General features: G+C 44.9%; 1 protein-coding gene across 1 annotated transcript in view; it reads left to right on the top strand.

Annotated features, from left to right (window-relative positions):
• Positions 1-14,434, top strand: part of LRRK1 (leucine rich repeat kinase 1) — a gene marked incomplete at both ends in the record, with an annotated part of 64,520 nt that overhangs the window by 32,452 nt on the left and 17,634 nt on the right. Inside the window, 10 exons of the mRNA XM_079540745.1 lie at positions 841-970; positions 1,505-1,617; positions 2,466-2,680; positions 4,696-4,860; positions 6,198-6,370; positions 8,319-8,439; positions 8,690-8,849; positions 9,255-9,531; positions 12,487-12,658; positions 14,258-14,421. Of these exons, the coding sequence (XP_079396871.1) occupies positions 841-970; positions 1,505-1,617; positions 2,466-2,680; positions 4,696-4,860; positions 6,198-6,370; positions 8,319-8,439; positions 8,690-8,849; positions 9,255-9,531; positions 12,487-12,658; positions 14,258-14,421 (1,690 nt within the window). The remainder of the gene's footprint in view (positions 1-840; positions 971-1,504; positions 1,618-2,465; positions 2,681-4,695; positions 4,861-6,197; positions 6,371-8,318; positions 8,440-8,689; positions 8,850-9,254; positions 9,532-12,486; positions 12,659-14,257; positions 14,422-14,434) is intronic.

Here is a 14,434-nt window from a genome sequence, read left to right as displayed (position 1 = left end):
GCATGTTCCTGTGTGGCCTGATTTTCTTTGACTTCAGGATGCTTCTTGGTAGATATATGTGACAGTCTTAAGACAGCAATACAATTCATGGCAGCTTTTCATGCCGCTCTCCCTGGAGTAATTTGTGGAGCAAAATGATGCTCTTTGGAACCAACTGAATTTTCCTTTGTCTGATCCTCCCCAGCAACAGCAAGTCAGCCATGCAATGTCACTGTTATTGCTTGGATTGCTCTCAAAATAAGCTGCTTTTTGCTCAGACATATAGGAAGGCAGAAATTCTATGAGACCTTGCAGAACAGAGAGACAAATGCAAGCAATGCTTTAGGTTAGCGGTCTGTCAGTTGCAATTTGGGTTTTCACCTCTGCTGTTCTGACATGATTTACCACTACTGCTCCGTTTTGCAACATGAAGGCCTGACCGTAAATTCAGACCAATTTTGTTTCCTTTTTCAACACGAAAAAAGCACACTGAGAGCCACTCGTGCCTTTGGCATGCTGTTTCACTGCAAGCTGGTAGGCTGGAGTTGGGACAGTTTGCAAGGTGCTACCAGCAATGAGAAACAAAATGCCACATGTGCTCCGAAGTACCGTCGTCATGATAGGCCTGGAGATCGTCACCTTCAGCATGTGCATCTTTATGACTTTAAAACACTGGGATGTGAGCGTGGATGTTTGGTCCGTGTTGAAGGCTCTTGGCTTTTCTGCTGTTGCTTTGTGGTGATTCCTGCCAAGGAACATGATCTCATGTCCTGCCCACAGAGTGAAGGTGAAGGCTCTTGGTACAGAGCCTCGGTTCTTGTTGTGTTTTAAAGGTGCAGTTTGTTTCCTGTCTTGTTTCAGGTCCTTTTGTGGAGTTCCCAGCATTTCTGAGCGATTCTCTGGAAGTCCTTTATCTCAACGACAATCAGCTGGAGTCCATCCCGCAGTCCGTTTGCCTTCTGAAAGGTTTAACAGAACTCTATTTGGGAAAGTAAGTCCACGTTCTGGGAAAGCTAGGCAGTGTTCTTTCCATGTTGTTTTAGTGACCAATCTTCTCTGAAGCCCCACCCCTGATGTCCAGCGCCTTTGAAGTCACAAAGCTGCAAATAGTGGACTCCTTGTTCGAGCCGTGCCCATCATTTGCTTTAGATAAGGAGGAGGCCAGCCTTATGAATGAGGGGAGATGATCTAATGCTTTGAACACAGGCCTGGGAATCTAGTGTGCCTCTACTTAATTCTGGCTTTTTGCTGTCTGCTTCTATAGCGTTTGAGTCAATAATTCATAATTTTTGCCTGTATTTTCTCAACTGTCCAGTGAAAATGATTACACTTGTCTGCCCCAGAGGATACACTGAGGTTATGCATCACTTTTAGGATGGAAATTACTATTAAAGTGCTGAATGGTCTTATTAAAATGTTAATGGAAGATTTCTACGAGGAGAGAATAGTGTAATGTGAGAGTCCATGAGAGAAGCTACTTAGACACAAAGCCTGGTTGTTGGTAGATGTATTTGTTTTTGTACAGTAACCCTGGTATCCGAGAGCTTCCTCCAGAACTTGGACAGCTGGCTAATCTCTGGCAGCTGGATATCGAGGAACTGAGTATCAGCAATGTTCCTGCAGAGATCAGAAAGGAGGGTAAGTCTGATCCTGTGAGTGCTTTATTACACTGACTGAACTTACAGTGAAAGTAGCTTCTTTGCAACGGTCTTGAACAGGAACATTGTGAGCCCCAATCCTTCTCGAAGTCAACTGCAATTGCATAGGGTGAAACTCCTGCACACGCTGACAAGTTTGGTAGTGCTGTGTTACGGCACCATTTAAGGTAGATTGCATGTGGAAGTGATGACTTACAAATGCAGCACTTCATTTGCAGTGTGCGTGCTGGGTGAACTCCATGGCTTGCTTCCTGAATGCCTATGGTTTAGGGTGTATAGACACTCTTTCTAAAGACTGAAGCATTTAGGATCAGCCGTCGCAGTCACATTGCAGTAACTTTATTGTAAGCTGCTAGGTTTTTGAATCATTTACAATACTGTCTTCTTTTTTGTGTGTTGTAACAAGAAAATCCTGCGGGAATAAAGTTATTAGGAATTATCCCTTCTCTCTAGCACAAGACTAAATCTAATTTTAAGTAGAAACATAAAAGTAGAAGGGAAAACAGTATTTTCCAATACTAAATTAGTATTTTATGTTTCCTTTGAGCTTCTGAAGCATATGAGCCACGGTGTTTGTTTCTTCTTACAGTGCTCCATTGTGGAGTCTCAGAGCAGTGACCTTTTTTGGGCTCTCTGTCTCAGGTTTGTCCACTGGAGGTTTCTTTGTTTATTCTCTGGGTTGTCTCAGCCCAAAGAGAAACTTCAAGGAAAATATTAATTCAGCTGATACGTCTGCAGCAGTGGGTTTTGTGCAGTCCAGCTTCTACATATGTGCATCTGTAACTGCAAACCACAGATAAAGCCTGTCTTCTTCCCCCCTCATTGTAGGTCCCAAAACAGTGCTGGCGTACCTACGAGCACAGCTGCGCAAAGCAGAGAAGTGTAAGCTGATGAAGATGATCGTCATTGGTCCTCCACGGCAGGGAAAGTCAACTCTGATAGAGATCCTCCAGACAGGAAAAGTCCCACAGATGATGCACAGTGATGCCACCATACGTACAACAAAGTGGGAGCTACCCAAGCCAGTGGGACACAAGGCAAAGGTGAAGAGCAGTTGAAGATATTTATTAACCCTAATGGGCTGTTTGTGCCCCACGGGGAGCGTTGGGGCTGAAAGGGTCCAACAGAAGCAGTTTCCCTTTGCCTGTGAAGCACACCTTGCAAGTGACATTTTAGAGTTGTCACAATCCCTCTGTTCCATTTCCAGTTGATGTTAGAGGATAGTTCTGTTTTCCTGAGAATTCAACCTTGACTTTTTGTCCTAAAGAGTGAGAGCCGTTTGTAGACTGCCTGAATTTTGGGTTTCCCATCTTGGGTGGCTTTTGGACACTTTAAGAGAATATTTTAAATCAGATTCTCTAAAGCAGATTGTTCATTCATATGGGACCACAAAACAGGTCATTGTACTTAAGGCTTGACCCCCTTGATGACAGAACTATTGTAAATGTGAAAGATGGGTGGAGGGTAGGATGCCTAAGCTCTGGTTGTGATGCCAGGAGATATTTAAGGCATACCTTAAACATCCAATTCTCAGACAGCTCATCCGGAGGGTAGGTCAATCCATACTGAGCTAATTTGTACAGCACTGAAATAATTCAAGTATTTGAGAGGTTTGTAGGTGGTCCTTTCTGCCGCCATATAGGGATTAGAGCATGCAGAATTGGTCCTGGGCTATTGACAGAGCTGAGGATGTGCAAACACATGGCTCTCACTTTTCATATGAGAGCCATGGCCACCAGGCTGTTTTGGAAGGGGTAGAGGAGCCTGCTGAGTTCAGCTATTATACAGAAGAGTGCCAAGCCAGAGACAGAAAGAAAAAGAGCAAGCACAGCCCAGCTCTTTAAGGAGAAGACTTTGGTGGGAGAAGAGCTGTGCATTTTGTGTTGAAGAGCAAATGAATAAAACAAAAACCTAGACAGTGCAGGAAACCCGGAGTGGGATCCAAGTTGCTGAACAGGCTATTGTCCCTACCTCTGAGTCTGTCTTTCCATACAAGCACCCACAGCTCAAGGTCTCCTGGATGAACAAGGCAGCCCTGGTGCTAGTTAGGGTTTGGTTTAAACAATATGGAAATTCTTCCAACTGTTACTGGGAGACTTCAGACTGGGACTATGCTAGGAGATTGGAGCCATGCTGAGATGCTTGACTTCTTTCTGAAATCTTCTGGGGCAAGATCGGTGTGTGGGATCAGACAGTACTTGGACCTGGATCGATGAACAGACCTCACTCTGATGACATCTTATGTGATGTCATCAAAGGATGGTGGCTGGAGAAGGGTTCCCTGCACAGCTACTGGCTCCTTGCCTCACCAGAGCTAAATGATTTAGGGACAGAGCCTCAAAGACATATAGATAGATCCTACTGCAGGTTGGAGCCCGAATGCCATTCAAGCAGAGAGCTATGCTGCTCTCAGTGCTGTTGTGGGCCTACACTGTGGAATGGATGCTGAACTGAAGAGACTGCCATTCACACGTTGCCCTGAAGTCAGTGAGTGAATTACACTGAGCTGTAATTCTGGCTCTTCTGTGGTGTGGCACACTGACAGGGGAGTGCAGGATGTCTTTATGCAAGGCTTGAGAAGTTCCCCACCTCCCAGGCACCTTTCCTCGGTGTGACTCAGTTGGGGCTGAGCTCCACAGTGTGATTTCAGTAAGGGTTTCCTGCTCCCTGTATCAGTGGCAGATAACTAGCTCCAGCAGTGCTGTCGAGTGTGGCACAGACAAGGATGAAGCCGTTTCTATTCAAGATGCAGCAAAGTGGAGGGCTCAGAATGAAATCCTTGTTTGTACTGGAGAATCCACGGCCTTAACTGGAGATTTACCAGCATCAAGGGCACCTCTATTATTTTAGCAGCAAGTAATTAGTCTTTATTTCCTGTGGGGAAATGGAAGCCATGCTTAACAATTGCTTGTTGATTTTTCTTTCCTGGAGGCACAATTAGGACATTGAAACCTTCCTTGTGTCATACATTATGCAGACGTAGGTTTATGCTTCGGCTATTATCTCGCTGTGATTTACTGCAACCGTTTGATTTGAACACTTCTCTTTGTCTAAGTAGGTTGATTCAGTGGAGTTCAATGTCTGGGATATCGGAGGCCCAGCGAGCATGTCTACAGTCAATCAGTGTTTCTTCACAGACAAAGCATTGTACATAGTTGTATGGAACTTGGCACTGGGGGAAGAAGCTGTGGCAAACTTACAGTTCTGGTTGCTGAACATTGAGGTAAGAAGTCACTGGTGGACTCCAGGGCATCTATTTATCAAGCAGTAGCTCAGCACATAGATATGTGATATTACAGATTCCTTTTGGTCTGCTTTTAAACGCTCTGCATGAATTTTGCATAGCTTTTGGAATTAATTTTCCATTGCACTGTAGGCGTTATTGCTACATTTAAGGATTTAAGTTTATCATCTGCTTTGTTCTCCCTCACACATGTCAGAGAGTAAAACAAAAGCTGATTTATAAACCCTTACTAAGTAAGGACGAACGTGCTTATTTTGGAATTAGTGTTTGACCACACTGTGCTCTAAGGGAGTTCTGGAGCACCTTCTTTTCTGTGTGGGTTAGACACATGTTAGTCTTGACATTAAGGTTTTAACACTTTAGATCCAGATAAGCTGGGGTGTATCTCCTGGACAGCTGTCTGCTGAGCCTCAGAGCTGCAGTGAATTAATTGGCATAGACTGGTTTTAGTTCAGTGCTCATTACTTAGATACCTGCCTTTGCATTATGTGTACAGACAGGGACTCTAAACTAGCGCTCCTCAAAAGAAACATCTTGACATTGCAATGATATTAGCTTCATATTCAACAGCAATCAACAGCTAAGTAATACACCAGAGAAGATAATTACTGTATTTCAGACATGTATGATGTACCTATGGTCCTTCACACATCTCAGTAAGCACATAGCAGCTTCAGAAAAGATACAGAGAAATGTGAGCATGATGCTTGTAAGTACGGAAATATTTCTGAATGCAGAGCAATTAAATAGACCTTTCCAGCTTGGGGAAGGGGTAAATAAGGGTTGTAATAGACTAGGTTATGAGAAGATAAGGCAAAAACCCCAAGGAAGTATTTGTTCATGGTCTGTAGGCAAACTAGGAGAGATCAAATGAGAGAAGGAGATGGTGGTTTGAAACAAAAATAGGAACAGGGTATTTTTTTGCGGTTGAAGTCTTTTGATCCACTGGCTGATCCCTGCTTGAATTTTTGCAATCCCATTGTACTTGGCAGCGTGTTTCCTGAGATCTGGGTGTTTTCCAGTTCTGTGATAGAATCACGGAAGGGTTGGAAGAAACCACAAGATCTTCTCATCCATTCCTTTCCACTGATTCAAGATGGAGTAGATTTGGGTATTTCTAGCAGTTTATCTCACTTCTCCATATACCTCCAGTGCAAATGTTTGTGTTATTTCCCCAGATGTCCTTCCTGGAGTGTCACTTACCTTTTCCAGGGTATCAAAATTAGATCTTCCAGCTGCAGGTTAAGCTAGTTCCTCCTTTGTCCGAGCGGACATAGTTTGCTAGATTAGATCACTGTCCGTGTTTTCTCTTGCAGGCCAAAGCTCCAAATTCAGCAGTGTTAGTGGTAGGAACACACCTTGATTTAATTGAAACCAAATTCCGTGTTGAGAGGATAGCAACGCTGAGGGCTTACGTCCTGGCTCTCTGTCGCTCTCCCTCTGGATCCAGAGCAACTGGTTTCCCAGATATCACATTCAAGCACCTGCAGTAAGTACTTGTGTATTTGCCTTTATGAAGCTCAGTCACCCTATTTTATGTCACTTTAAATGATTTTCGTAATACTTCATCTCCTTGGCAACAGAACCAATTTGTAGACTCGTCAGCACGGCATTTTATCTATTTTTTGATTGAGGTAACATGGTGTAATCAGAGAGGAGTTGAGTGTGGTGCAGAGGGCTGATCATGGGGCTGAAGCTGGGAGCTCTAAAGCCATGACCTTGGCCACGTCTTTCAGTGCTCCTGTTCTGCTCAGCTCTCTCACTGGCTAGATGCTGGTATGGTTTATTAATTAGTCACAGGGCTAGAGCACGCAGATTGAGTAATTAATGCTTAGCTTATTTTATAATAAGTTAATAATGCATATAGAATGCAAATATAACAATGCAAAGCTTATTTTACCAGTGATGATGATTACATGGAGGGTGCTGCAAGGTTTGGTAGGGGAGGCTGCGTGGGAACTTCTTGCTGCCTGAGCACAGTGAGGGGTGAGTCAGCCCCACGAGCTACCAGCAGCCCAAAGCTGTGCCGTTTCAGCTCTCTGTATGTGATAGCACAGGGGCTGTGCTGCCTGTCAGATTGGTATCAGGCCACGGAGCCTCACACAGCTCCCTCCCATCTGATGGAGAATGCCCTTGGGAAGAGGAGGCTTTCGTGCTGGGGAAAGAGTGGCTCTGTCAGCCAAGGAGGTGCACAGCACAGAGGAGTGCGGATGCAACCGGCTGGCACCAACCAGCTCCAAACAGCGTGAGGTTGCCAATGCCTGGGGCACGAGCAGGTGGCAGCTGGCAAGTAAAGAAGGGCACTGCTATGTCCCATTGCGCTTCGCATCTGCTGCCTGGCAGAGCTGTCAGGAGACCTCCCACACTCCGCTCTGCAAATGCAAGCTTTGCATCAGGCCCCCCAGCTGGCTCTTTCATCTGCCTGTGGATGGGAGAAGTACCAGGGAGCCAATGTGAGGCATGCGGACGCACAGTGCAGCGGAGAACACACTGTGGTTCAGTCCTCTAAACGTCTTTTCCTGTCATTGTGATCTCATTCCTCCTATCTCAAGGGGACTTTCTCTCTTTCCCTGCCCCACATCCCTCTCACTCCCCTTCATCTTCCTTTCTTCCAGCCTAATTTTGCTGGAGGAGTGTGCAGGGTGCATGTTGTAAAGCCCTGTGTGATGAGCCTGGGGTGTGTTTGTCAGTGCTGCACCGTCAGCATCCCAGTGAGCTTAGACTTCCTACTGCCACTGATGGCTGAGGTTTAAGATAAAGCTTGTTGTTTTAGAAAAGTATTTTCTGTTGGCCACAGGAACATGTGTGGGATCAGTTAGAAAGACCTTTTGTTGGGGAAAGTGGAAGGGAACTGTTTTATTCAGCCCACAAAACGACCAGGAGTAGCAGGAATTGGAAAGAGAAGTTTGTTAGCTATCAAAGCCGGAATGAAGGCCAGCTTTTAGGATCTAAGCACCAATTCCCAGATAACAGAACCCAGATGAGCGAGGGCTGGAATGAGAGTGGGAAAAGGTGTCTGGTAGTCATCATCATCGTGTCTCTTTGATCTGAGGCTGGGAGGACTGGACTCATCTCCAGAGACTGCTGGAACACAGGATTTTCCTCATCTTTCAGTCCTTTCCAGGATGTGTGCAGCACTAAAGGGAAAAAGGGTGATAGCTTTGGTTGGTGTCCCAAGGAAGACCCGATAGGTCACAGTGCATAGAGAATAGAAGAACCCTCTGTGGCAAATGAAGCAAGCAGAGCAGAGTTTGGCTTAGGATTTATTTTCCAGACCTCTTAGTATTTTTCTCTGAAGCTAAAAATGCTCACTGACAGCCTTCCTCCTATTCATCTGACACAGGAAATTTAGTCAGTGATAAGAGAAAGTGAGCATGGAAAGGAAGCCAGCATGCTGATAAGGTTTGGTAATCCTCACCCTTGCATGACTTTTGCAGTGAGCTCTCATGTAAGACTTTGGAAGGCCTCGATGGACTCCGACAGCTGATTTTCCATGTCACTTGCAACATGAAGGACGTTGGCAGCTCAATTTGCTCCCAGAAACTTGCTGGGAGATTGGTGAGAATTATGCTTTGTAGTGGTTTTCCTTCCCAATGGCAGCTTTGTTTTTTTTGTGGGCTGGGTTTGGACTGGGAGGTGAATTTTGGGAATTGTTGCTGCTGGAAGCATGCAAGGAGTACAAAGTGGCTTTGGAAAAAGCAGTGTTTTTTAAGATCTTTGTAAAGGGGAGATGGTTTAGACAGGTCATCACTAGCAGAGTGGTTGCTGTCTGATACTTATCCTGCTGTTTTTCTTATGTGTCTTGCAGATTCCAAGGAGTTACCTTAGTCTTCAAGAAGCCGTCCTTGCAGAGCAGTATAAAAGAAGTCAGAATGATGATGTGCAGTATCTAACAGACAGACAGATAGAGCTGATCATTGAGCAAACCCCTGGAAATGATATCAAAGATTACGAGGACTTGCAGACTGGTAGGTCATGGCAGGCTGATAATTTCTTGGCAATTAGTGTGTGACCAATTGAAACATTCAGTGAAGAATAGGGCCCTTGTCCTGTGATATTTCTGGAAGCCTTGCTCTGCAGGAGCCAGGGACAGGCTTGGTGGGCTGGCAGGAGGAGAATGAAGGGGAGGTGTAATGGGCACAGAAATATGGATGGTTAGACAGTGTGGGGGTTTTACAAGTGGAATGCCAGATAGCAGCACTCCACAAGGGCGAGTTGTTTTTGCTTTGCTACATGCTGTCTATACCTGGTGTGGATAAAGCTGCTCAGGGATGCCTAATATCCCTCCTCGTCTTCGCTGTGTGCTTTCCTAATGCTGGTCAGTTGCTCATCTACAGTTGTGTTGTTCTTTGTTTTTTTGTTTTGTCTTGCAGCAATTAATTTCCTCATAGAAACAGGTACACTACTCCATTTCCCAGACACAAGCCATGGCCTGAGAAATCTCTACTTCCTTGACCCCGTCTGGCTCTCCGAATGTCTGCAGAGGATTTTCAACATCAAGAGCTCCAAGTCTGTAGCTAAAAATGGAGTCATCAGAGCAGAGGATCTCAGGATGCTGCTAGTTGGGACGGGCTTCACTGAACAAACTGAAGAGCAGTACTTCCAGTTCTTGGCCAAGTTTGAAATCGCCCTGCCGGTAGCCAATAACAGGTAGGTTGATAATTAGAGGTGTTTAGCTAGGCTGGAGGAAACTGGCTGTTTAATCAGTGGACATTAACAGGCTTTGTCATTGTAAGCGGTAGTCTGGCACGAGCATCCTGTTGTCCAAATGAGTTTGAGAACTTTCCAAGGCAAGTCTTTGCCCATGCAGTGCACTGAGACTGACAGGGTAAGGGATGCTCAGGTGACCAACTCGGCCACCAGCACAGGGGGGCAGTGGCACGGGCAGGAGTGTGGTGGTGAAGAGGTGGGAGCTTTGAGCGCTTGGTTGGCACCGCTGTAGCTGAGAGTGAATGTGAGGCTCCTGGCTGCTAGGCCTGAAACATAGATGGGCTGGAGTCATCTGTTTCTGATGGAAGATCCTCACTCCAGAGTATGGCAGAAGACTTTCTGTAATCAGTAATTACATCAGCCCTGAATGCAACGAGTGTTTTATTTCTAGTGAAAGCAGGGAAGTGTTGCTTCAGTAGCTACGTGACTTCCTTATTTTTTAGCATCATCCAAAGCTGCTGATCAATAGTTTTCCTAGAAATAGTGCAGGAAACCTCATTCTCTTTAAATGTCAATGAATCTTCCTCCCCCCTACCTCCCACCCCCCATCCCTTCTGGGCAGAGTTCCCTGCTATTTTTCTCTCTCCCATCTGCTTGGCGACCGCCTGTTGTTGGGTTAATGGTGAAACCGTCCTCGCAGTGCACTTCTACTGCAGCATTTGCATTTCACTACCTTGCCCTTCCAGGACAGCATGGCTGTGTTGCCCTCAGCCTCTTGGGAGCTCTGAATGCCAGCACAAGTGCAGCATTCTCTGTTCTGTCATTATGCCTGTCACTTATCCAGTCCCGGATGCCAACAAATTTTCTCAGGCTTAACACAGATACAGCAGTGAGGTTTCTGCTTAGTCCAAAATGACTTTTGGACTCCTCGTCGCTCTCTGCCATTTTTGTCCAAGGCAATCACATTGTTTGAGCCTCAAGAATAGGGAAACTGCTTTTTCATGGCCTGCCCAATCTTTTTTAGAGTGATTCAAGCCACATTAACAGAATATTCTTCCCACTGACAGACTGCAGCTCTGGCAGGTTGGATTAATTTAACGTGCCAGCCAGACACAGAGCAATTATTTGTTACTGCGCTTCTGCAATTATTGTCTAGATTGCCAGATAGGATTTCTGTGCAGTGAGCAGAGAAAGCAGCTGCTGGTCTCTGTTCTGAAAGGGTGGATGGGGGCATGTTTCACATATTTCCAAAATTTGCATTGGCTGTTGTTCAGGAGCATCAAATCTCCATCTGTATTATAATCCACTATATACTTGTGGTCCAGAAGGGCCTCACTGGCCTTCTTAATTCTAATGCTCATAGACCCTTTCTCTGAGGCACTGAGGAAGATTTATTGGCTGTCATAAAGTGTGTCCTCCACTTGTGTAGAGCAAGGCTAATGCACTCCATTTCTCCACCTGAGGTGCATACAACTTAGCTTTGATCTGCTTGTAAAAATACAGTTGAAAATATGACTGTTGTTACTGTAATTTGTAAGTGAAGAGAAATTTTTATCAGTTGTACATTCCAAAGATAATTTTATGGAAGGGATAATTTGATCATGGGAAACGCAGTCAGATATTATGGACTGTGACATATGGAGAAAGCTGTTGTCCAGTGATAGGTACCTTTTCCAAAGTGACTTTTCAGTTTTCACAGAGTACTACAGCTGCTGGAGAGAAAATGTGATAGGCTTAAAGCATTGGATTTCGACCCAACATTAGTTCTAGTAGTGTGTCTTGTCTCTGTCAGTGTGTGTTGGTCGAGGCCCTTGGCTGTTTGCCTCCTTGCTGTCATGATGCCCGTCAGTGATGAGCCCCAGATGCTGACAAATTTTCTCAGGCTCAACGCTGATGAAACAGCAGTGTTTCTGCTTACAAGCAAATGTGATTTGGGCTGGTTTTGGATCATATAAGCATCTTGGAATGTTATTTGGTACAGAAGAGTATCACCGATTTACAGATTTATTGGCAGGTATTGAATGTCATAAGCTTGTAGTTTTCAAAACAGTTTTATGCTTCCAAAGTTTTAGCTTCCAAGATCACAAGGATCAGAACAAGTGAATACTCAGTGCTTACTCAGAGATCTGAAAATAATTTGAAAACTTTCTGTGGGCCTCTGCTCCACCACTGCTCTCTTCTGGTAGTCCTGTAGCTCTGGGTTTCCTCCCACACTTGGGAAAAGATCCACTGCTGGACCTAGTCTGTGCTTGCAGAATGAGATGGAGGAAGGCAAGTAACATCTCTGCTGGCATCAGTCTGGCACAGTGAGTCCTGGCTGTGGAAGTCTGTCAGGGCTGTGGCAGGGTGTCCAGCAGCACAGTGCAGCAGGGAACACTGTCGTACTGACACATGAGATGCTTAATGCTTGGGGCTGGGATGAGAGCCAGAGCAGCCTCATCCCTGTAGCCTGTAAATGTCTGGTTGCCACCTCCCACCACACCTCCTCTCCCCACCTTCTGGACTTAAAGAAGCCGAGCTGCTGTATGTTTCTGCATTGAGCTTCTGTTGCACGTAGCAGCACAGCTGTATTCTTCTGTTTACTACCAGAGCACGGTAATAAAGACACCGAGCCTGAATGAGGCTCAACATCACAGCTGTTCTAATGACTCTCGTATTTTCACGCATTTAATTTGTGATTACACAAATGTCCTGCTGATTACATCAATTTTAGCCCCGTCCAATAGCCCTGGCTGAATTATGTCATGTCTGTTTTGCCTCTGCTTGCTTCCATAGTGTAAATGAACTTCTCCATGTATTGCTGCAGTGCCTTCAGCCTAAAAGCTTTTTTATATGCAGTAGGCTGTGCCATTAAAAATCTCTTTGGAGACTGAATCGCCTTATTATCCAGTAACAATGTACTCACTGTTACAAGCTGTAGCTGAAGTTTGAGCTGCTGAATTTGGTTTGTTTCAGCTACCTCCTCCCTCATCTGCTTCCCACCAAGCCAGCGTTAGATATCCACGGGTTCTGCCACCAGACCACAAATACCATCCAGAGGGTCTTCAAGATGAGTTTTGTCCCAGTTGGCTTCTGGCAAAGATTCATTGCACGAATGTTAATTAGCTTGGCAGAGATGGACCTCCAGGTAGGTGACTGTATCTCTCTGCAAGGAAAAAAAGGCTGCTGAAGTTAGTACTTGGAGTGTTTCTTCCCATCTAGCTTGATTCAGTCATGGCCTTCAATATTATGGCTCATGTAAATATGGGGTGATAAGACTCTGCAATCAAAATCTGAAACTGTTCTTACAGTAGGAGCTACTTAGAACAGCAAATTGGGATGAGGGATGGAAACCTGCCTTTTCCACTGTCTCCTTGTTGCACTGTTCTCTGACAGAGCTCAGTACCCCCAGCACCTTCCAGCAGCAAATATTTGGAGTTCTGCCTGCAGCTCTTGTCCATGACCATTCCACCGGGCCAGACTCTGCTCTTGTTTCCCAGTGGAGATCTGGAATACCTCCATCAAGTCAGCTTGGATCTATATGGGTTTAAATGAGGGAAAAAATTACAAGACTGTTGCCTTAATTAGAGATAATGAGTGCAAGCAGGCATCCATTAGTGGAAGTAGTATGCATATTACTAAAGTAGTCTTTGTAAGGTTCTGAAAGCTAAGTGAATTTTGTTGCTATATAGATGGTTTTTTTACAGCAGCTTATATCTGAAAACACAGATCTGCTGGAAGCTATAATAAATACCAGCAGAATGTTTTTAGTATTGCCATGGTATCTTCTTAACAGCTATTTAATGCTTCTTAACAGCATTTACACTGTGTTCTGTCACTGATATACAGAACGTGGAAAACTGTTCCTTGTCTTTGGAAGGTACTCTGAGTTCCAGGTTTCTGAAACCATTTCGTAATTTCACCTGTTTTAAAGGGCTGCCTTGGCAACTCCTTGCTTACATCCCCATGGACCCTGCATAACCTTAGAACACCTTTGCTAGTGACCTTATTCAGTCCTTGGTGAGGTACATGGAAAGACGTCTGCAGAGAAATAAGTTCCAGGGAAGTGAATACAGTGAAGGCCTGCAGATTAATGCTTTGGTTTGAAAACAAAAGCACCTTTTGCTCGAAGTGCTGGTTTGAAATGCGTTGGAGGGAAGCCATCTTCCTCCCACTGAAACAGGTGGAAAAGTTAGCTCTACACTGAGGGCAGACTTGATCATCTGCTAAATTAGTGGTAAATTGGAGCTCAGCACTTAGCTCTGCCTTTTTAAAACTTATGGAATTGAAGAGTTCATGTCACAAATGTCCTGATTGTCGAATTAAGCTCCCCTAAGTAGTGAAAGGCTGTAGTGAGGTCTCCTTGGAGCCTTCTCCAGGCTGATCAAGCCCAGCTCCCTCAGCCTTTCTTCACAGGAGATGTGCTCCAAACCCTCTCATCATCTCTGTGGCCTCCTGTTGACCTGTTCCTGCAGCTCTACATTTTTCTTGTGGAGCTGTTTGCTGCCATGGAACTGTTCTTTTTTGAGCGGCGTGGAAATGTTTTCATTGCTGTGAAACCAGCTTTGAATGTGCCTATTTTCATTCCAGTGCGATTTTTTTATGAGTACAGATTGTCCTATGTGGAAATGTTATGGTAGCATCTATGAAGGCCAGAAAGAGTCATCACCATAATACCTGATTAAAACAATGTTATTAAGAGCAATTTCAGTGTTTCGATGATTATCATGCTTTCGTTTGTTTTCAGCTGTTTGAAAACAAGAAGAACACCAAGACAAGAAACAAAAAGGTGACCATCTACAGCTTCACAGGCACCCAAAGAAACCGCTGCAGCACATTCCGAGTCAAAAGGACTCACACTGTTTACTGGCAGGAAGGTCTGTTCGTTACCTTTGATGGAGGCTATCTTAGGTAATTTGTGTTT

This window comes from Tetrao urogallus (assembly GCF_951394365.1).
Source record: "Tetrao urogallus genome assembly, chromosome: 11".
NCBI lineage: Eukaryota > Metazoa > Chordata > Aves > Galliformes > Phasianidae > Tetrao > Tetrao urogallus.
The sequence above is the reverse complement of the archived record's forward strand: the minus strand, read 5'-3'. Positions and strand labels throughout refer to the sequence as shown.